This window comes from Trachinotus anak, unplaced genomic scaffold, assembly GCF_046630095.1.
Source record: "Trachinotus anak isolate AG129_WGS33_773 ecotype Australia unplaced genomic scaffold, CSIRO_AGI_Tana_v1 ptg000018l, whole genome shotgun sequence".
NCBI classification, from domain to species: Eukaryota; Metazoa; Chordata; class Actinopteri; order Carangiformes; family Carangidae; genus Trachinotus; species Trachinotus anak.
Window position 1 is genome coordinate 9,257,385 of NW_027273869.1, and position 24,481 is coordinate 9,281,865.

General features: G+C 42.4%; 1 protein-coding gene across 4 annotated transcripts in view; it reads right to left on the reverse strand.

Moving 5' to 3' along the window:
* Positions 1 to 24,481, reverse strand: part of dock4b (dedicator of cytokinesis 4b) — a 112,942-nt gene that overhangs the window by 64,208 nt on the left and 24,253 nt on the right. For all 4 annotated transcript variants that reach the window (XM_071501779.1, XM_071501782.1, XM_071501781.1 and 1 more), the window contains exons 2-8: positions 17,848 to 17,931; positions 15,415 to 15,455; positions 13,203 to 13,258; positions 13,006 to 13,102; positions 12,307 to 12,455; positions 9,664 to 9,748; positions 2,152 to 2,303 (exon numbers count right to left, since the gene is read on the reverse strand). In XM_071501779.1, coding sequence (XP_071357880.1) covers positions 2,152 to 2,303; positions 9,664 to 9,748; positions 12,307 to 12,455; positions 13,006 to 13,102; positions 13,203 to 13,258; positions 15,415 to 15,455; positions 17,848 to 17,931 — 664 coding nt within the window. The remainder of the gene's footprint in view (positions 1 to 2,151; positions 2,304 to 9,663; positions 9,749 to 12,306; positions 12,456 to 13,005; positions 13,103 to 13,202; positions 13,259 to 15,414; positions 15,456 to 17,847; positions 17,932 to 24,481) is intronic.

Consider the following 24,481-nt stretch of genomic DNA (forward strand, 5'->3'; position numbering starts at 1 on the left):
ACAAACCATCGGCGCAGAGGGAAGCTTCAAAATGGCTCCCTGCCAGGCAGCTTGTGTCAATGTGTGTGTGTCTATCTCTGTTTATGCATGTGACCAGACAGTGAGAGACAAGGTTGGCGAGCTGCCATTGTGAGATTTTTCCTCAAAGACAACTGATGCGATTTCAACACACACACACACACACACACACACACACACACACACACACACACACACAAAAGGCACAATGGTTAAGGCCTTTGACTGGCTTTATCTCCTAGAACTGACAGAAAAATTATAATTTGCTGATTTAGGAAACAAGATAAACTGTTATGAGAAAAATCAAGCTTTGAATCTGTTCATTATTATAACACCCGCTGTATTCAGCATTGTGTTTGCAGCGTATACTGAATGTCTGAAGCTGCTGTTGTGTGACAGATGTTTTAGCTGAACAACTAAAGCTGAGGTCATTATGTTTGATAGAATGTACTGTAAATCCACTTCAAATGCATGACAGGATCTAATTACTCTTACCTCGCTAAGGTACTCAATCTTTCTAGGTAGCAAGAAGATCGAGAGAGCAAACCGGACAGCGAGAGAGAGAGAGAGATAGATAATGACAGTGACGGAGAGAGAGAGTGCCTCAAGTGGATCTTAATATGATACCACTGGACAATAACTACCCACTTCAAGACAAAGTGCAGACTCGAAATTTTACCTTTTCACCATTTTGGATGTGTGAGTTAAAAGGAGACAGGAGAGCTTAATTAAATATACTTTGCTGATCAAAAGTGCTTCTGATCCACTGATACAGTGTGTGTGTCTGTGCGTGTGTGTGCTTGTGTGTACACATGCAGATCTATTTGTACAGAAACTCATCTCTCTCTAAGATGAATCACATGATGAAAACCAAACAATAATTGCACACTTCTTATAAAAATAGAGCTTTTTTTCCCAGTGTGCTATTATTCACACAGCACTGGAGGAAACCACAGACATTCTCCGAGGAAACTCAGGTCCGCCACGTTTGCACGCCAGTTAGATTTTCTGCCACTAATGCTGATGAATAATGAAGTGGATTTCAATAGAAGTAGAAGTGGAGCTACAGCATGCTGCACAAAATAATAAAACATCGAGTCTCATCAGTGTCACCCTTGTTCCTCTGATGTGACCCTGCGGGGCGGAGAGAGGCGTCAAACACAAGCATGACTTATCAAAAGAAGTTTCAGTGTTGCCGTGCTCATTTTTCAGCCCACTCATTTGCCTTTGCCTGACGAATCCACTTGTTTGTGACATGAAGTGGAATTTGCTTTGAACTATAAAACTGTGGAGTTTAAATACAGTCTTTTATTTGGTCGCTGCACGATCAGTAGACTGTGGTGTGCGTGCGTGCACACATGTGACGTGAGCAGATTCCAGGGTGATGGGCTCTTTCATGTGGATAGCATGGATACTCTTGTTATGAGAAAATAGCATGGCCTTGCCCACTTTTATGTGTCCAAATGCACTTTAACAACCTGCTTCATTTAATAAATCTTCATGGATATAATTAGAGCTGACTTTGTGAGATGAGAAGGGGAGCTATTAGAGACGTCCCCTCTCCTATGCCTGATTACTATTGTTGCATTTCTGTAGACTGTGCACCCAAATAACACAAGCAATCACAACAACTATGCAACCTCATGAACATACAAACAAATTGTGATAAAATACTTTGATACCAGTTTGAATACTGGCACTTATTTAAAAAAAAAAAAAAAACATACGCTATCAAACCACAAAGATCACACTTTCTGGGGCTTTCACAGTCATTTTCATATTCAGCCTTGACATAGAAAACTATAGTGAAAGGTGTCAGTTTTGTGTAATATTGCTGGTATGATGTAAATCTGACTTCAATAGGTTTTTTCTCTGTCTATTTTTGCTGCAAGATGCACGCGTCACACATGAAATATAGGCAAGACACCGAACTTCTAGATCACGCAACGCAGCCACAAGGCAGGTAGGGTGTTTGCTCTAATCTGTTAATATGGGGCCCAAAATGAAAAATCCAGTGTGCCAGAGCCTTTCCACCTCACCACAGAAATGAAAACATATCACCAAGGTAAAATTATGGAGCTTTTTTCCATTAGTAGCACACAAAACTGATATGTTTTCCATCAAAGTCTCTACCTGAGTGGCCGGTTCTCTCGTCCATCATAAATGTGGAAGAAGACTTCAAGCTCCTCTCCCAGATTGGCGCTCATCAGGCTCTTCACATGGACAAACAAGTGGTGGGTGCTAGCAGCTGCAGGGGTCTCCTTCTTACGATGCCGATGTTCCATCTATAGAGAGGAGAGGGAATGAGAGGAAACTATCAGCACTAATCTATTGGTATGCTGGGCCGGGTTACTCTGAAACTATACAGAAATTCAAATAATTAAAATGAGTGATTAAAATACACATACTGTGTTGTTGTGTAGTGGATTTGGAAAGGTTAAAAAACAGTGAAATCCATAAGCTCTAAATCCTGAAAGATCCTTAAATGCAGGATCAGAGCTTATCAAATACAGTTAATGCAAGGGGAAAACAACATGTGCTTACATCTCTTTTAATATATTCAAGAGATTCTGCATTTAGTGTTGAGTTTACCAGTCAAAGATAAATAATATCCCATCTCACTGCTGGGAGGAGATCTGCATCACATTTGCATATATATTTGAAGACAGTGGAAAAAAAACAAAAAAAAACAGGGTAAGATATAGATTTTGTTGATATGGATCAAGTCAATATAGTGTGTAATATCACAGACTGTCTGAAGCACCAGAGGTTAAGATGTGAGAGCTTGTGCTGCATTGTCTGACTGTTTCTTTGTTGCAATCTTAGTGGCAAAGAAACAAATGGGACTCATGACGCTCATATTGCTGTGCATACAGATGTAGACATAAACAAACACTTGCACTATGCATAAGTACATGCAGATTTATTTCTGCACTTCACAATAAGAGGGCTTTCGCAGAAATTGATTACAGCCCATTTACCTGGAAAAACACATTTAACATCTTACATCAACTCAAGAGATTGAAAAGCAACACATTTATATTTCTCCTTATTTATTTATCTCAAGCTCTATTCATTTATTTATTTATTTATGTAAGTAGGCTAATTATTTTCTTGAAGCCCAGATAATGGTGTTGTGATTTGCAACCCTTTCAACTGGTTTCTTAATCTCTAGGAAATAGGAACAGAAGATGTAATGCATCTTAAAATCAACCAATCAGATTGCAGCTTTCAATCGACCAATCAGAACACTTCTTTAAATCGACCAATCAGATCGTAGCTTTCAATCAACCAATCAGATCGTAGCTTTCAATTGACCAATCAGAACACTTCTTTAAATCGTCCAACCAGATCGTAGCTTTCAATCGACCAACCGGATCGTAGCTTTCAATCGACCAACCAGATCGCAGCTTTCAATCGACCAACCAGATCGCAGCTTTCAATCGACCAATCAGATGGCAGCTTTCAATCAACCAATCAGAATGCAACTTATAAGGGACCAATCAGATCGCGTCTTATAAGCGACCAATCAGAACGCTTCTTTAAATTGACCAATCAAATCGCAGCTTTAAACCGACCAATCAGAACACTTCTTTCAATCGACCAATCAGAGCGCTTCTTATAATCGGGGAAACAGAACAGTCAAACAATGCAGCACAATGTCACATCTCAGTGTGTGACAGTGTCTGATTTTACAGGCGCTATTAAAACAATCTCTATCAAAAAGATCAATAAAGCCTCACACAGCACGGTGCAGTGTTGTAAATACCACCCAGATCAACTCACACATTACAGCTCTGTTTATGAGAGGTTCATCCTAATCTGCTGTCAACATCCAAAAATACAAGGACAGACATACACACACACACACACACACACACACATACAGAGCACCAGATGGCCAGTAATGCCACTGCCAAATGTTGCTCCACATTCACTTCTGTAGTAGGACGTAAAGAGATGGCAAGGGAGGAGAGAGGAGAAGGAGGAGACTAAAGAAGATGCAAGGGCAGAGCACAGCACCACCACAGGAAAGCATCAGTGAGTATCAAGAGCCAAACATAGAGGGGCAGACTGCCACAGTACCAATCACCTGCTACAGTATACTGATACAACAGATCATATATATATTAAAACAAAACAGGATTCTTCTTTCTAGTGAAAGTTTAGTTGCCTGCGCGAGTTTCATTTTGTTAAGGCGGTGCTGCAGAAGCAACCATGCTGAAACCCTCTTCCCATTTTGGGAAATATGCTTATAGTCATTATTGCGTTGAGAAGAGAAGCTCAATACCACTCTCATGTCCGTATGACAAATATGCAGCTGGAGCTAGCAGCCCAATTAGCTCAGCTTAGCATTAAGATTGGAATCAGGAAGGAAGAGCTAGTTTGGCTCTGACCAAAGTTAACAAAACCACCAACCAGCACTTCTTAAGCTCAAGCTGTAAACCATAATGCTCTGGACCATTTCTTGGCCAGGACCAATACCTTTATGGATTCTCTAGTGGTTGCCTGGTCAGTCTGTCTCCCCCTTTTTCCAGGCTTTATGCTAAGATAAGCTAATGGCAGCATCAACCATCATTTCCCAAAAATGTCTATCTATTCCTTCAAGAAACATCTGATTTTTGGCAGTTAGCTGCAAAGCCCTCACCTGTGTGGCATCTTTACAGTGTAGCATTCTGAACAACGACGTAGCAGCAGCAGCTTTTCTGAAAAATTTGAAATCATTTTCTTAATTTTTGGGTTGGTTTCTTTCCATATATTTAAAACTTGCAAGACTGTGGGAAGAACCTGAGTCATTGCAATCTATTGCTAACCTTGATGGGTTCAATAAACAACCTGGGAGCCGTGGCTCAGAAAACAACTTGGAGGGAAATGAAGTCCCAGAGGAAGTTGTGCTGCTGAGGTTGAGGACTGATTTTGGCTTGAGCTCATACTACTGGTTCTGAATGGGACTATTGGGTGTAGAAAATGAGAGTGATTGGGGGGAAAAAAAGAATGAAAACAGTTGATTGTTCCTTGCATTACAAATATGCTGTAGCAGCTGACTATTGATGGTGGCACTGACGGTGCCATGTACATGTTGCCAAGACCGCATTACAATATTGCTTTGACAAAAAAATACAAGTGACAAAATTTTAACCATACAGTAACTCAGAGAAGATTAAGTCTCTGAAAGTTGATTTCCATGTTGTTGTGAAATGTGAGATAAACAGGGACTACTTAGAGGGTAAGAAATTAATCTAAAATATATGATGTGCTTTGGCAAACAGTTGACTGTACTGTAAATACAAACGTATAAAAACACCAACATGGTCCTCTAAGACATAAACGTGGTTGAACATTATACCACAAATCATTTTACAATTGCAGGACCTGTCAAAATGATGTTTATGCTTTGTTGTGTCGTGACTGGGATCCCAGAAGAAAACACTGGAGAATGATCTAACAAGAAGGCACTCGCACTGTTTTTTTACCAGATCAGTTTTTCTCTGCACAACAGGGCTGAGCTGGTTTTGATGCAGAATGACTAGGTTCTGAAAGGCCTAATTTATGCTGTGGGATTTTATTACGAGGTTATTTTCAGTGTGTCATTTCAGCAGCCCAGCGGGAGCAGTGTGTGGTTATACGACAGCTTCAGCATGACTAGACACAACGGACAGACATGACAGCCTTGGAATAAGGCTGGCAGCCCTGCTGGCATCACATAATGCTGCGGGTAACACGGAGAGGCCAAGAGAGAGAGATAGCTGAACAGAGGGAGCATAACCATGTGTGTGCTTGCCCAACCGTCTTATTATTGTTCGCTCAGTAATCTTTTCCTAAACAGCACGAAGCAGCACCAAGTGGGGGGACTCTTGAACTACAGGGAGCTTCAAAAGGAGAGAGAGGACAAACTGAGGCCAAAGAGAAACCTCTACATCCCTCCACCAGGGCTTACTTTTATCACTCACTTCTACATCACTATTTAAGCTTCTTTTCTTCCCTCTTATAAGCTGGTGGGATGGGGACCTGTGCGGGAAGTCAGGAGATGCACGTGCAGGCTTATAAGCGTTTGTGTATCTCCTTAGTGATAACTGAAGCCACAGAGGAAATTTTACTTCCGCACGTCCAGGCCCAGGCCTGAGCTATCTATCACTGCTGTCTGATCTGCCACCGTGAAGGAATCCATCGCTCTGGGATCTAAACTCTGGTCTGCTCTGCTCACACTCACGACTGAGCTCCCCCTCCAAGGAAATAACTGGAAGTCTAAAGCCGACTTGCCTTTAAACTGAAGGCAGCTTTACCAACTGATCAGACTTAGCATGGGACTACTCACTTTTAAGCTACTTCAAAGGGCGTCTGTTTTCACGGGCCACGACAAATGAGTCAAATAAAAATGTGTATCACTCTGACCAAGCTGTTCAACTGACCAACTGTGAAGCCACCAAAACTGAAATATTTCTAATCAAATACCTGGCCAAGCCAACCATTTCGTTCAAAAACATCAAACATCAAAACATTTTTTTTCCCCCTTACCACAGGATCTGGGAATATATTATGATATCCATACCTTATATTATAGTCAGTCAGTTTTTCAAAGCTAACATCATTGACATATTATCACCTGTTTAAGTTGCTATAGCAAACAAACAGTTGCCTATTTATACACCCAGCCGACACAAAACAACCTCATCAATAGCTAGTTGCTAACTTTGTCTGTCAAAGGGTGCTGGTTAGGAGGTGTTGGTCAGGTAGCCGGCAGCGGGTTTACAATATCAAAACCATTTTGCTGAAAAGAGCTGGCTGCTATGGCTGGAAATTAGGTTGATGAGAGCAGTGAGTGAACCAAAGTAGTAAGTTGTGGCCATAGAACCAAAACACTGAGCTAAAAGATGCTAAAAATGCTATGTGGCATTTAGGGGAACTGCAGACTGGTGAAAATTCACTGTGCCGTTGTCACTACAAGTCATCCCTTTCACAGTACACATACAGTAATTTGAGCAACACTTAATATAAAATATTCATTACTGCAGATTTCAATAGTACCACAAATTCTCAATAAATAATATTAAATGAGCACACATTTTGGCACATTTCAAATAGTACATTTTTTTGGCATCAAACTCATCACATATAGCCTGGATGAAACCTCTCTTAGGTAATGCACCGACTGTCTTTCCTTCATCCCTCTCAGTATGCTCTTTATTTCTCACTGGGCAGATATCACATAATTCCTTGACATAATGCAGCAGTCAGGCTACATTTTCCCACAGTACCACCCCACTGCCATTTCAGCACACACAGAAACACGCACAAAGGCATACGTACACACACACACACACACACACACACACACACACACACACACACACACACACCAGGTAATCCCTCTCTCAAGTTAATTAAGCCACACCACAGCGGCACAGTGCAAGATGGAAACAAAGAAGCTCCTCTCATAAACAAAGATCTCACTGAAAAATACTTTTGTAATCCGGGCTCCATGTGATGCTGTCTTGTGTCTTGGTGTGAACAAGTGTGCGCGTGTTTTTGTATGTGGACAGCAGCAGCGAATGCCTGTCCCTTTATCTTGTCACCAGTATAGGGGAATTGCAGTCATTTGCTCATTTTGTACACAATTTAACAGAGGTGCATTAAGCTTTCATCCTGCTATGCCTGCTTTTGTTTTGACTAACAAAAAAAGAAACAGATGGATTAAGAGCTTCAATTACCCCTGCGAATGGAAAGCCGTCACAGCGTGTGTGCTTGTGTATGTCTGTGTGTGTGTGTGTGTGTGTGTGTGTGTGTGTGTGTGCGCGATACAATTCTCCCCGCACTGTATCAGGGCAGAGAAGTGGTTGCCACGGTAACAGCGGTTGGGGCTTGGAGAAAGCGGGAAGGACAAGCAGAGAGGAAAAGGAAGGAGAGGATGAGCGAGAGATGAAAAAAGAAGAAATTCAGACATTCAACGAACCATTTTGCTACATGCAAGGAAAAGACGCTGATGCTAGCACTGAAACTGACTGAAACTGAGGCTGCTGTTTACCAGTAGTAGCTCAATGCTCAATAACATCAAACGACCAAATATTGCAATGTTTGCTATTGAATTGTTTTAAATAATAAAATAAATTATAAAATAAGATTTTTTTTTCAATGTTTTGATCTCAACTTTCAAGCTAACATGGACGAGAAGAAAAATAAAGTTGCTATTCATGCTGCGAGCGATTCTGTTCAGAGTTTTGATTTCTTTAAGCCTGTGAAGTGCTCAGAAAAATGGAGGCTTGTGTGCCATGTGAGGCAATCCAAACCTCCAGAATAGCTTTAGTGAGACTGTTTTGCTAAGTGCTGTTTCCAAGGTCAAGAATGAACTTTCACTCACAGCTTTTAAGCAACATGGATGAAAAGTCCTAGAGGTGCTCTGATAAAATATTAAAAGGAACATCTGTGATTGCATGACACCGGAGACACCAAGATTTTCATATGTTTCCGAAACTGGAGCTGTTCAGTTACAGTAATCCCGACTTTCCACAGTTTAAGCCTGTGCGCTTGAGTTTAGGGTTTGATGTGGTCTGCCAGTTCACAGCACTATCTCTGCCACCTGCTAGGTTTGAGGAAGAGGTTTCAAAGACTGCTGTCTGTGATCGAGAGCTTCTCATATAACCCTTGAGGTTAGCAGGGGAAGAAAAGGTACTAAAGAGAACACGCTGGTAAAACATCCTTCAACTGTCTGATGCGATCAACTGAAGACAATGTTTTACAAGCAGTTTGCTTGAAGCAAGTAGCAGCTATAAGTCAGTGCCTGACAATTTCAGCACATATTTCAACAAAATGGTAACACGCTGGATTTTCACTCATAGACACTATCCTATATTTAAAAAGCTGGAGAGTGGCAGGAGCCCATCCCCACTCATTTCTCCCAATGACAATAATTCCCCAAGATTAGTTAAGAGTTCTGGTACAAGTGTTGCTAACAGTGGACAGCTGTTCTTAAAAGTAATCTTTAGAAGGCTAAAGATCATGTTGTTGAGAAAACGTTCAACATTAAATTGAAAACCAACAATATTATTAAATCAAAACAATTCACTTTTGGATCCTGGCTCAACTTCAGATGAATTCAGTATCTGCGACGCCGTGTTTTGCACACAAATTCAACAATGACGGGGCAACGTGATTCACCTCAGACTGGCATCTTCTCCACAGTAATGCCTGCTGAGACTCATGGGTACTGTAGTATTTGGGGCCATCTGCCATTCTACAATGACTGGGAGAGTCCCATGTTTCTATGTTTAGTAACATGAAGGCTATGGTCCCCAACTTTGCAACTTTACTTCTCCTATATGCTTTAGAAATATTCTGGTTTGAAATGAGTAGTCATCACCTTGTGAAAACATAATCAATTCTACATATGAATGGCAGAAGTAAATCAGTAGTGCTTGTCATTTTTGCTGAATGATAAACAAACTGAGTGAAAGAAGGCAAATCACACAGTGGTCCAGAGCACCAATCAATTCTAAAGCCATAAACCAAGTCTGTCCATCTTACACTGAAAGATATCCCCACATATATGAGGACGCTTCAGCAGGGCAAATGTTTTCTGAAATGGAGAGTTGAAACTGTCTCCTGTAAAGAGCAGGGGACCATCACGTGAAGAATTGTAAGACCACTCACCAGTCTGTAAAGCTCTGTGACGCTGATTTCGTCTGGGTCCACCATGCTGAACTCGCGCCTGGGAACCAGGTCCAAGCCAAGTTGTCTGTAGCACGAAGACACATATACACACAGTAAAGAAGTGAACTGTATCAGACACATATTACTATGAGCTGAGCAAAGGGAACAAGTGAACAAACTCATAGTATATAAACCCACATACGCACAAACCAGTGCTGTCAGATTAGCAGTGTAAGTCTAAATAAACTTGACAGATCACTCTCCTCTCTGGGCACCAGATGAAAAAAAAAATCCTCTCCCTTTAGCCCCCTGTTATGCACGCTGTCCTTTTTATCCATCTTCCTCCTGCTGCTCCCCTCTAACTCTTCCTCTCTCCATCTGTTAACCTCTCTGTTCCTCAATGGTCTCCACAAAACAGCTCTTCCTCTCACTTTCTCCTTTTTTCCTCCTCTCTTTCTTCTTCTCTTTCTTAACCTCCTCTAGACCGGTTCTCTCAGTGGACCAGAACGGCACGACAGAGTGTGTCTCCTTGTCAGCGATAAGAGAGACAGGCCTGGTCAACCATACAACAGCCCACGAAGAGGGACTGTCCCAACCTTCTCCTCAATAAGGACAAAGTTGTGTGTGTGTGTGTGTGAGTCTTTGAGGAGGGCCCACAGCAGGGAAATGAAGGAGAGTGAAGGGTAAGGGAATGAGAATGACAGAACTTTTTTTTTTTTTTTTTCACCCCCATGGCATGGAGAGGGAAGAGAGAAAAAAGAAAGAGGAAGGATGGAGAGAGTGCTGTCTGTAAGAGAGGGAAAGAGACTCCATTGAGTGAGGAGTGGGCCTGCGGGGAGGGTAGGTGACAACAAAAGACAGAGGAGCAAGGAGAGAAGAAAGAGTAAGAGAGAGAGAGAGAGAGAGAGAGATTCTGACAAAGAAGGAAAAATGAGTTAGAGAGCTGGAGGAAGCTAAGACAGCAGAATAAACAAGTAACTGAATCACATATTCAGTTTCTTTTAGTAAAATATTCTATTCTTATGTGAAGAAACAGGAGATGTGGCTCTTTCATTTTCAAATGCAGTTTGATTTGCTTTGTGTCATCATCCCATTGGCAGATATGATTGTGGTGATTTTGCAGGTTTTACTGTCGCTCATAACTACAGATTGCATATGCTTCATATTATTAATAACCAAGTTATGTTTTTTTAATTGATTCCTCATCTTCCTGGCAGGTGCAGCTAAAAAGAAAAACTTTCAGTGACTTAAAACTCTCTGCAGGTAATCCCTCACAGTCAGCATGAGGTTTGATTTATTTTATTCATTTATTTTGTGGAAGATATACCGTCTTAATGTGGTTATGCAGATGTGAGCAGGGACTGGAAAGGATTCATTGATGGTGCATTCAGAGAAACTCAGATATCCAAGATGTTAGAGTCAGCTCTGGAGAAGCATTGCATGAACAGAGATATGCCGCCAGAAAATCACAGACATGTACATATCACTGTGAAAACTGAAAATTAGGAGAATTAGATTGATGATGAACACAGGAATGATGGCTTTGTAATTGTAAAACATGACAAATAACAACGCAGGGTTCCTTTGTAATTTGCTGTGGTACCATGGTGCACTTCATAGATGCAAGAGGCAGGAAGAGGTGGAAATGGAGACAAAGTTGCAATGCTGCTAAATGTTTTGTAGTTGTGTATTCCTTCCTTTAGTACATAATCACTTTGGGGGGAAAAGGAAAATTGTGTTTTGTTCACTCAGTAGAAATTGCCTTCTCCTCTCTGTCCTTCTCATTTGTGCGCACACAATCTCTCTCTTGCTCTCTCTCCCTTTTCATCCCAGTTGGAAAAAACAACTACATTTGCAACCTTTGTTGTAAACGTCAATGATGATGATGTTAATGGCGGCCAGTGCTTACTTGCTGTGTGTGTGTGTGAATGAAGCTGCACGTGAGTTGTATTTGACCAGCCACCAACATGCACCACTGCAAACTCTGTCTCACTAGCTCTTGTGCCATCTGAAAGTACCACCCCACAGAGCAGGGACTTAACTGTGTGTGCCCAGCAACTATAGCAGAGGAGCATAACTTTTGTTCCTCCAGTCAAAACACTTCTGAGTTCCTCAAAAGGTTCTTGGTTCCCTGGGAAAGTTTGTGTGGCAGAAACTGTCTACAATAAGCAAACATGGGAACGTGAATTTTGCAGCACTTTGTATTAAAAAGCTTGTCTATTCTGCAACCAACTCGCAAGTCTCTGATGTCAGACTTTCAATGCATCCACCAAAAAGAAAGACTTCAAAGTTGTTCTGGTTCTCAACTGCACTACCATGCAATAGAAGTGTATCTTTTATAAAAAAAAAATAAGCTGACAGAATATTCCCTGTGATGGATTGCCAGTTTCAAGCAAGTTTCCAGTCACTTGGTGTATGATTTTCATACAGTACTGTGAAATGTATGGTTTCCAGTGGTTGAGAAAAGGGTAAAAAAAATCTATCTTTTAAAACTTTAAGTGGAAACTCTTTTTAATCATAAATTATTGATGAGTTGAAAAGACAAACAAAACCATCAGTCGGGTCCTTTGAAATGAAACAATAAAACTAAACTAAAGCCATATCTGGACTTTTTGAAAAGAGGGGCCCTCTCTCTCTACTCACTCGTTGCCCCAGTCCAATCTCGCTGTGATGTGCTGCTTGACATCCCTCATGCGGTCATGGGTGAGGTGGCCCACCAGCACCTGCCTCCTCAGGTCCAAGATTTCATTCATCACGTGCCAAAGCCGGTGGAACAAATCGCCCTCATTCTTCTGTGGAGGGAGAAAACGGAAAGGAAAAAGAGAGTCAGCCAAACACGGTGAATGAAAAGGAAATTGACAAGAGGGAGAGACAGGATGAAGATAAGAAGTGAGAAAAAAGGACATTAGAATACACAGTTGCATTGAGCCACGCTTAAGATAAGTGAAAACAAAGTGACAGAAGACACATTAGAGAGGCAAATCGACTTTGAGAGGAGGAGGGCGACCCAGAGAGAGGAGCAGACACAGACTGAGAAATGGATTTGTGCAAATTAGCTTCAGTGTCCTGCTGATTTTTTGCCACAAATTTATGCACTTTGATCTGCTACTACTCATCAGCTCGATTCAATGAGCGCCACAGATAACTTAACAGGCCACAAACACAATCAATCCAACGAATGAATGTGTATGAAAAGTCTTTGGTAGTTTGCAGCCTCTGAATTACCCACGGCCAAATAAATTCCCTTCATGAGAAACCTAAAAAGGCCGCGTCGCTTAGGCTGCAGTGATATTTAAATCAATGTGTGTGTGCGTGTGTGTGTGTGCGTTTCAGCACTCTTACCACATAGAGTTGTTTCCACATGGCACCCCAGTCTCGCAACGTCGATGTCATCTCTGTGATGACAGAGTCCTCGACAGGGATGACCGTTTCAAATTGCCTGCAAACATACACACGTGCATAAGAGATAGAGTTCAAACCTGTTACACAACCTGCACCTACTGTACATACATGCACGAGAGGAAAAAGAGATGACTTACCCTTTATTCTTGACGTGGGCATTTTTCAAGTGGATGTAGCTTGAAGGGAAGATCCCCTTTGGACAGAAGGTAAACAGGTAAATGATAAACACAAATGCTCCTTGAGTCATTCACTTTCAGTGGCATTAGCGTTCAGCTGTTAGCGTGTGGAAGTGATACACATAATCACTACAGTGTGAAGTGCGCTTGTGGGTTAAAAGAACAAGAGAGGAGCAGACAAGGAGATAAAAGCAAGTAGCAATGGGATTTAGGAGACAAAAAAAGATGAAAGTGTGTTTGTGTGTGTGTGCTTGTGTGTGTGTGTGTGGGTGTGTGTGTGTTAGAAGTTAATAAACTGAAAGTTGCTCCTGTCTGACTTGGGGAGATCAAAGCAGAACTTCTGCTTAAGTATCTGTGGATAAATGCAACAGACACACACGCAAACACACACACACACTTTGAACACACACCTAACACAACCCCCAGCTACGTTTGCATTATCACGTTATGTTCTGCACACTGGCTTTTAAAAGCCACCCCTACGACTGTCAATCACACTTTCAGCTCATGTCACTCGACTCCCATCTGTCGTGCAGTGTGTTTCGTGCATGAGAAATGCAGCTGAATTTCCAGAAATGATTCCGTTTGGTTGTATTTGGTCGGTTCTGAGCAAAGATGGGCTTTTTTATTATCAAACTGTAATCAGACTAAACCTTATTGGTGTCGATGTTGTTGATGTTGTTGATGTTGTTGGTGTTTGCTTTGAGTTGTAACTTGTGGCTTTTGTTATACAAAATTGAATATATCAAACTGCCGTCAATCAGAGAATAAGCATACATTTCACTACTCTATACTTATTGTGGAGCCATGTGTGTTAATCAGATCTGTTATTAGAAACAGAGCAGATAATCTGTGTGACAGGATCTTAAAAGCAGAAGTTGTTTTGTGGTCCAGCTCTTGGCAGCAACTGGAAGTTTTCAGTGTCTTCTCTGATCCGTATAATTTTACCTTTGTTTCTTTACTAGTGCGACAAAGAAATTTGTTCCATGTGAGGTTTCTTCCTTTTTTCCTGTTCCAGCTGTTTTCAGGGGGATTTAATTTCATTTTTCATCTGACTCGAGTGTCTAACAACAGAAGGAATTATTCTGTAAAGCCCTTTGGGGCCAATATGTGATTTCTGATGATGGCTATATAAGGGCGTGTGGCCATGTGACATTTTTTTACCATGCACCAGCGTTTTTCAATTGTTCACAATGAGGACGGAGCGTACGCAGAAAAGCCAGAGCTATCCAGAGCTTTACGATATGTGGGATAGAATCTATCACAGCAGAGACAGAAAAGCCCAGTTGTGGGAGCAGATCGTTTGGACACTGAATGGCGGTGGTGATGTGTTGTTTTTTGACAAAGCGCTGGGGCGAGGTGCTCCTCAGCACTTCTGCTGGGAAAAAAAACACTATATGGACACATGACCTGAACTGACTCGACTATTTGTTGATGATACAGCTAAATGGAATTCAGCCGTCTTTCATTTTATTATTTACACCTGTGCTTCTCACTCTGTGACATGTCGGTGAAAAGTTGTTTCCATTAGAGGCCCTGCACACCCACACAGGAGTTTTAACTTAATGTGGCTGATTCGACCTCTGCTCAGGTCGGAGTGAGTTGGTGCCACGCTGGGAATTATACGATGTCAACCTCCACAGACGCCTGCTAATAAGACTGAACCTACAATTAGACCTTTTGATTTGTCAGAGTTACCAACAACATTAACAACGATCAATGGATGCAGCACAACTGGCAGGAGAGTGAGAGAACTGTCAGTACACCCCCACACAGTGCTACAAGAGCTCCCGTCAGGCAGAATAATGCTAAATGGATGGACCGTAAGTGTGTGAGGGGTTTAGCACCAGCGTAGCTGATGAAGAGACAGCGGCTAACCACATGCAGCTGAAGTTACCAACACGCTGAGCACTGTTACAAGACAAAAGTATTTAGTTTAACCAACTGACAGAAAGAAATATTTACAGCTGATGAAATCTGTCACTGACACATGAAATCCAAGCTGGATGAGCTGCCAGTTGTGGCTAACAATGATGGGCCTGAGGGAAACGTTCAGTATGAAATCCCTGCTCTGTAAGTTGACACAGCATTTAATGATATTAATAATAAAAAAGCAATACATGCCCACACACACACACACACACACACACACACACAAAGCTTGTTTGCTCACCTTGACATTAGGATTCTTCAAGATGAATCCTCGGTACCAGCCTGCGGAGACAGAGCATCACTTTTATTTCCAGTATTCACTATGAATATCACTCCTTTATATCTTTACACCTGGCCTGGACTGCTGAACAGACAAGGTAGAGAAATATGGAAAACAACATATTCAATAACAGGAGGACAGGGAAGGAGATGCAAAGTGTGTGTTTTGACAGTGACTTAATGAAGATGGTCCAGTCCTTCTGGCAGCTGCAGCTACAAAGGAGTTCATAACTAGCCCACCTGACATTTACGTCTCCAACTCGACGTCATGTGAAAAAGGGACGTAGACATTAATGGATGGCTATCTACGTATCTCACCATCAACTGACTAACTGTCCACCGCCGGAAAAAAAAAAGAAGCCAACTTCTCAGATATTTTTTTAGCTGAACTCAACAGCACAGTGTTATACAACAACTTGTTTGTTTCACAACTTATGTGTGCAGTGACCACAGGCTAATGCACAGCAGACTGAAGGGGTAGAAACCTGTGACTCACAAAGCCACTGAAAGCTCTGTTAACCTCCCTGTTACTTGTCCTCACAGGTGTGAATAAAAAAAAAGCAGATACAGAGAAAAAAGGTGAAAAAAAAAACTTGTGGTTTGCATACGCTCTCACTATTCTCACACCATTACACACTCCAATCTGAGCTCAAGCCAAATTAGAACGTGCTTGATGCTTCTGCAAATCCCAGCGCTGATAGAAACAATCTAATACATTTACATCAGAGGCTCTGAGCTGATGCTCTTTTCCAAACTGGCAGTATAAGCTCATTGCACTGTTGCAGTCATTGTTAAGTCCCTCCAGATAAGAGCATTTGCAAAATAGCTCAAATGTAAATGTATTAGATTATTCTAATCACTGTTGGGTTTTGCCAGAGCATCTGTGACTTAGGTAGCATTTTTCTCCCTGACTTATCTCAGACATGCATGGCCAGAATAGCATTTTGCAATTTGTCTGGGGCTGCACCGTGGAACATATGCTCAGTATTTCCTAGATGAGTCATTCCTTCAGTGGCAGAGGTCAAATGCTGTGGCAGCTCTTTGCAAGCTTTTGTGTCAGTCGAGGAGGGAACACATCTGTAATAGTTTGGCAGGCTGTGATAACTGATCAATGTTTTCAATCAGTTATTCCCAACCTGCGGTGTGTATACGCCAGGGGATACTTGTGCAGTTGCAGGGCTGCGGGGATCTATCAGACACAACAGTTTGTATACTGTACCCTCAGCCTAATGTGTTCACTCCTTGTTTAAGACAGGGGCCACATGTCAGCAAAGACACATTCACTCTGAAAGCTCCTGTGTTTTGAATTGTCAACAGTATCAACATGAGGCAAAGCCATTAGTCTGTCTCCTCTGCTGTCAGCAGCCCATCTCTCAGCCTCCTCGCTGCTGGCAGGATTTTGATTTTTGTTCCTCCCTTCTGGGCCAAGCATTCCGCTGGCTGTGCTATTGTCTACTTCCTCTGGGTCTTTTACTGCAATATCACATCCCTCTGGCTGGCTGGCTGCACGACTGGCTGCTCGACTGCCTGCCTGGCTGGCCGACTCTCTCGGTGTGTATGAGTGAGCGCTTCTGTCTCCCAACAGGAAGTAAGACAGTGTTTATCAAGAGCTCCAGAGGAGGAAGGTGTGTGTGTGTGTGTGTGTTTGTGTATGGCTGCTTAAGGTGCGCACAAGAGTGAGGCTTTGTTGTGGTCGGATGATTTGACGCTATTCTGGAAATTAAAAAAAGGTCAAAGACTAAATTCTGAAATGTTATATTAGACACTTCATGTGTTATGATTGCCACCGTTACCTTCTCTAAAAAACTTTACATCATCTGATTTATCAGCTGTCTTTCTTATTTTCCGTTTACACTTGGAGATAGGAGGAAAAAAAAAAACATATTAACGTACGCAGGGAGAGACAGACAGTGAAAGAGAGAGAGAGAGAGAGTAAGAGAAAGCAAGTAGAGGAGAAAAACAGACTCAGCGTGGGCAGGAAGGCAGGAAGAGCAGCCAGCCCGTGGTCCAGGAAACGGCAGCAAACATGAATTTCCACAGGCATTCATCACAGGCATGATGCTGCTCATTTCGTGTGTACACTCCACCATGACATCCCTCAATAGGTTGTGTGAGAAGTGTGGTGTTACCACAGTGGAAGTGCACCAGATGGGCACAACAACCACCTGAGTGTCCCTGCATGTGTTTGTTTCCACAGCAGGTGTCTATTTCTTCTATTTCTGCTCATGGTTGCCTGCATAAATCTGTCTTTTTTTTTTTAAGTGTGTCACCGCATGTGTTCAAAAGCAGTTGCTTTCATTACTTGTGCTGCCACTTCAGTTTCTTTGACACACAGACAGCAGCTGCCTGTAGGGTAATATACACATACTAAGTGTGTACGTGCGCACAAGTATACCTTCACATTTCTCCAGGATCTGCACCGTGTCTCCAATTTCCAGTGGGAGGCCATGCTGGACGGTCCCTCGGAAACTGGCCAGCACTGCAACAAAAACAGGCATAAAACACCCACATGAGTTTTTTTTTTATTTTTTTTTTTATGTTTGATCTTGGTTATGCGCAGTTAGAAAAAGGTCCTGAGACATGAGCAGAGTGATACCAAACAATACGCTTCTGGAAAATCAAGATAAAAAAAAAAAAAAAAACAACTTAGAGAGAGGAGGTGCAATCGATAACCTGTGTCGGTGAAATAAAATCAAAGCTTATGAAATATCCCTGCATTTCTGCACAAACTCAAAATAGCAAAGCACAAATCAAACTTGTATAAGTACATTCTGAGTAATATACAGAATATATGAACCCCATTTTAAGACAAAACCTTTCAAACCATAGAGAGAAAAGACTGAAAATAGAACATTCAGAGTCACAGCAATTTCAAACGATGCAACACCACCCGTTCAATCCTGAACACACAGGGGTCATAAATCACTCTGGGTGATGCAGAGCCTGCATTTGAGTCATCCTGAGCTGTTTACTGTAGACAGTCACTCAGTGCTGAGAGACTCGCCGGCAGACCACCTCAGAGGTACACAGAGATGGTAAAACAACATCTCTGTCACTTTCTCTAATCTTCCAATGACCTCGTACTGAAACCATGCTTAACCATGCACTAAAGGAACTGCAGGATACAGAGACATACATAAGACACAAACATCAAGTTTTTTTCATGTTCTCTGTTTCTCAGATCACTATTAAAACAGATGGAGATCATCAGACATGAAGCTCAGCTTACTAGTTATCAGGAGCACTACTCAGTCTGTGAAAACAGTGGGAGGCAGCTTTCTAAAGTCTGAAAAAATAACCTCTGGTGATGCCATCAGGTTTATGTCACATTGGGCTTTAAGACTGCAATTTTTGTAACAGGAAGCCTGCATATTTGAAGCTTGGCCCGCACCGGAGAGTAAAAGACTATCTGTGACTCTGCAACACCATTCTTTTCACAGTCTGTCTATTGTGAGTCCCAAAATATACCTAACAGCTGGAAATCCCCTTTAAGGGAATGAAAGAAGAGGCAGAAAAAGAGATCCTGCATTTCACAGATGGCGGTGTGCAGTAAGTGGCAGAAAGAAGAACGCAAGAACAAAGAGTTCAGAAACACTAGAATGCAACAAGATACAGTTTTGAGAAGAAATTCATATATTGGGCTGAGATTTAAGATTTTATAGGTTTTGAATCAATGTTGAAGAAAAGCCTGAAAGTGAGAATAAGTGAGGGAGAAGGGACAGTGATGCTGAGCAGTACTCTGCACTGTGAGAACAGTCATCAGCAGAGTGTCAGTTGACAGCTCTTCAACCAGCTCTTTAAAACAGAGCTACGTCCCGCTGACTCACACACACACACACACACACACACAGGATGAATTAACCTACACGCTTAAACCTGCATGTGTACACAGATATGTCAACCACTGCGCACATACATACAAATCCAGCCTGCAAACGCTGACAGGTGACACACACACACACACACACACACACACACACTGTAGAAATGTCTACACAAGCTCCTACAGACAGAAAATTCACACAGGCAGTCCATTCAAACGGCAATGTATGCGAGCACACATGGATACGCACAGACATCGCATTCACACATGGACACACACGTGCGGAGGAGGGAAAAGAAAAAAAAAAAAGACAGCTTCACTTGGATTTGCAGTGGAAACGTCTAACAAGAGCCGCTGTCATGCAGAACTGAGTGAGATCCCGGCTCAGCTGAAGTGTGTAGAGAGGCTTTCTGCCTGCATGGATCACGCCCAGTGTACCTGAATGCACTGTCCCAACACCACTGGGAGAAGTTCCCCCCTGCCGGAGAGGGATTATATTTAATCCAGAACAATTTAAGGACATGCACCCAGAGACCATGAGTCTCAAATACTGTGGACACTAAGATATTGTGTCATGGACTCATGGACACACAAAGATGTTCTGGAACTTTCTTCTGGATTCTGGTGCAAATTCACATTTTGCTTTCACTTCCGTCTGCAGAAGCGTTTAATCAATGTTCCTTGAAAGTAAAAAAACAACTCTTGGATGCGTTGGGATGTCTTGGATGTGTTTAACCCAAAGTCTTTGGGTTGAAAATTATTTAAACGGCTGTTCCATATAAAAAATTTTTTAAAAAAGATTATTTGTTGATAAAAATTGGCAAAAACTGAAAAAGGGTGAACTTTACTAATAGACGAAGTTGCTCTCCAAGAGAAATATCTGCTGAAAATCAGAGGCTGACTGCCAGAGGTGTTTATTTATCAGTTTTAGGTTTTATTTTTTTTTCTGGCAGACTAGCCCACTATCCTTGAGAGGATTCAGCTGAATTACCCATCCACCCACACTCTCATGTTGACACTGAGATCGAGTCTGCTGATGCAATCAAACAGCAGCTAGACCCTATGTGCCGTCTGTAGCTCATGTGCATGTGTGTGTTAGTGTGTGTCCTCCTGAGTTTCACGTTGCGTTGAAGCTTCGCCAGCTCCTTGTTATCCCTCAAGCTGCAGAAACACCATCTTTACAAGGGATTTGTCACAAGTGCACATCTGACTTTGTAATTCATTCAAAAGACCAACCGCTTGCACGCACGCACGCAGAGGAACCCGAAACTTGCCTACTTTCTGTGATTCATTCAAAGCCCGATCACTGACGCACACACATGCACGTACAGAGGCAATCACAGCAAACACACTTGCACTCACAAAGTGTGCCCAATGCATGAATTATCCAAGTGACTTTCCCAGCTGCAGTGAACTAAATTATTCAGTTTCAAGTCGCCTTTTTTTTTTTTTTTTTAAACTGTGAAATGAAAGCTTCCCGCCTGTCGATCCACAAGCCAGCTGCTGTCTGTCCGTCTGTCTGTCTCTAACTGCCTGTCATCCGTCTGGGTCTGACTGTCTGCTGTCAACTGCCTGGACGGGCTAACCGCCCAATGATGCACTGTGGAGACAGGAAAGGTGTTCACTCTCCAGGGAATTGATTTGTTGTTGTTGTGTCCCATTTGCTCCGATTGCAGGATGTGTCCTATTGCTCCAGAAAAAGAGAACAGCGAGTACAAACGGGGAGAAAGATGCCATTCATGGCTGTTTGACCACACAGCTGCCACAGAGTACAAACACAGGCATAGCAGGGGTAAAATCCCATGAACGGACCGATGCACACACACGCCACACACACGAGCATGACACGTCTAAGTGGATGCCACTGGTGCATGAATATCCTATTGCGTAAACTGAACAAAAGCAGACCTGCTGATGCTCAGATATGACACTTACACACACACACACACACACACACACACACACACACACACACTGACACGCTGTCTGCCTATTGAACCAGTTTCCAGATGGCCTGCACTGACCAGCATTTCAGCCACCAAAAGGCAAAACTCAGATCCTTTCTGTCACACACACAGACACACACAAACACACACACACAGCCTGATTCTATGTGACACCACTGGGTCATGGTGAGGACGCTGTTGTTCTGCACCAGACTGTCATCCCCGAACTAGACATTACACAGATATGGCAGCCTGGATAAGCACTCATGTACACACAAATAAACAGAGGCACACTGATGAAGAGGGAGACGGGGAGAAACAATTCACACCGTCAATGTTCTCGAGAGAAAACGAGAGAGATGAAGGAAATCGAGACCGACAAAAGCAGCGAGCATCAGAGCTGGTGGTTTGACACTGATGCAGCGTGTCACTGGGTGTCCACGGGGCTAACGTGGCAGCGAACATCTCCATCGCAACACTTGAGACACTTTGGGATTATCAGATTGTGTGGAGGGTGCTTTGCTTAAGGACAAAGACCAACAGACGGCATTATATTAACTGAAAATGTTGATGTTTAATCCTCCTTTTATCCAGTCCTCACTCTAACTTTACAGACAAGCTCATTAAAAACCATTTTACAATCAGAAAATCTAAACATTCTCCCGCCATTTATGACACGCATCTTTTATTGCTATATCTTGCAAATTAATTGGGGTTTTTTTTACCTGTAAATAGTGTATGCACACACACACACACACACAGAAACACTCACACACACACACGCAAGTGAATTAATCTGGTCCAAATAGGCTCCTGTTGCATTCCTGTGAGTCTCAGGTCTGTGGGTCAATAACTGTAATACCTGAGCGGCTCCCAGTTAACTGTCTATCAGCTGTAATGACACGGTTCATCTTCCTTGTCACAGGAGAGAAATGCAGAGGGGAGAGAAGTGCCTGAAAAAATGACATGTATTATTACCAGTCTTTTGACCATAGCTGCTTGTAAACAGCATTGAGGAGCAGGTCTAGTTATTTTGGATCTATTGCAGTCAGGGTCTGACTGCAATAGATCCTTTTCAGATCAGGTGTCTTTTCTGGGAAGAAGACATCATGTTGGACATATGAAGACAGGAGTTTTTCAGTGACAGGTTACCTCACATAAAAATGATCTCAATGAGTTTCACACTGAGGAACACAGTTTAAATTTTAAATAGAAATAAATAAAAAGGAGGGCACTGGTTTTGGATCAGTACCCAGTATCAGCAGATAAGTTGGTGCTTCCCTAATTGTCAGCTTTTAGAGATTTAGTTAGAGACGTAAGAGGTCATCTGAAGATGCCACCTTGCATTTTTGGGAAGTTGCAATGGGAATGTTTATAGGCTTACAGACAAATAACTATTTGAGAATTAATTATTAAAAAAGTCATCATAGTGTCATCAATAATTAAAAAATAATCATTAGCTGCAGCCCTAACCCAGACATCCAACCAAACAAAGTCGCACTGAAAGCAAATTATCTAATCATTATCCGACAGCAACTGTGTCCAATCAGAGGTTGTATTTCGATCTCTTTAATGCACTTTCACCTCACTTTCCTCCATTAGGACTAGATCCGTGTTTGTTAGTTTGCAACCGCATTCTGCTGAGTAAGTCGCGATCCCTAGAAAGCCTGCTGGCTTGGATTAGGCTTACATGTGTTTTAGGCTGCCACTTGGAGTCAAGGCCTGTCAAACCGCGTTACATTTGGTTTGCTCGTTGCTCTGTCTAAGCTCCTTAGAAGAACAAACACTGCCACAGGCTCTGAGTAAGAAGAGCACCAGTGCTCCTCCTTCAAAAAAAATATAAAAAATAAAAAAATAAAAAAGCCATGTTTGAATGAGGCAGGTATACCGCCAACGATCAAAGCTCGATGTTATGTTGCTGCTAGAGTAAGATTTACAGAGACGTCACCATTAAAGTGAAAAATGAAAAATGCACTAAATCACACAGCGAATTTCACTCAAAGCACTTAATGTGCTTTTTAACCTCATTAGCCTGACCCTTTCTTCTCTCCAAATGATCTGACAGTGATTCACACGCATAATCCACTCCCACATGTTAATTATACAGCATTTATATCATTAATATGCTAATTTGACAACGCAGCCACTGATGGCACTCCACTGGCCTCCATTGCTGCCAAATGTAAGGATCATGAATATTTCATTTGTGTGTGGGAATATATGTGCGAGCATTATGAAACAGTCACACACACACACACACAAACAAACACACACTTGTAAGGGCTGATTAATGGGTTGATTCTGAAAAAGAAGAACGATATCTGAAGGGGAAGCAGCACCTGTTTTCATCCCGTTTCTCACCCATTTGAAAGGTGAACACTTTCAAAAGCACATAACCCACAGAAGCTCCTCACTTCCTCATGCTTTCCTCATGCATTCAGCGTTTTTTGTTTTTTTTTTAATTCCACTGGCCAGAAGCACAACACAGTCAGAACTGCTTCTGCCAAACCAAAAGTGCCTTGTATTCCAGCTATGTGACTAAAACATTCCTACTTCGACCAAAACTAGCTCAGCTATGTTTTTGTCTTAGCCAGCTTCATGCACACTGTGTTCCTAATCAAAGGCTTCAGGCTTGTATTACTATGTGGTGAATTGAAAAGGGTCCACGTCATGCTAAAATACTGTACGTGTCCCACCACCTCAAGGATTCAAGGCAGTGAGAGGGCGAATGTGGTTAACAACACACAAGGACTTAGTCAGGGATCTTTGTGCAGTCAGAAAAGCCAAACCACAAAGATGTGTTTATGCATATATGAAGCACACTTACAGGCACATAAACTCATGAGTGTGACAGAGCAGGAGAGCGATCTGACAGCTTAAGCGTAGCATAAGACAGATTAAGTCAGTGTGTGTGTGTGTGTATGTGTGCGCCCATGTGAATCTGCAGAGAGGTGATTCCTCTGGCTGAGCTTGGAATGCCAGGAGGTGGCTTCACGCATTTAAAAGCAGGGGAATCAACGCGGGGTCGACAGCGGGAGAGGAGGGCAGGCGGATGTCTGGAAGTAGCAGTGCTGAGGAGGGCCTTGAGCGGGACACAACTTGGCACTCGCGCACACAGAAACAGACAAAAACACACACATGTGCAGACGAAGAGGTCTGATAGGCAGCGCAGACAAAAGCCAGGCCGGCAGAATCACCCAGGAGGAACGGCTTTCATTTCGCCTCCTCCATTGCCGGGCCGCCAGGTTCCTTCCGCTGCC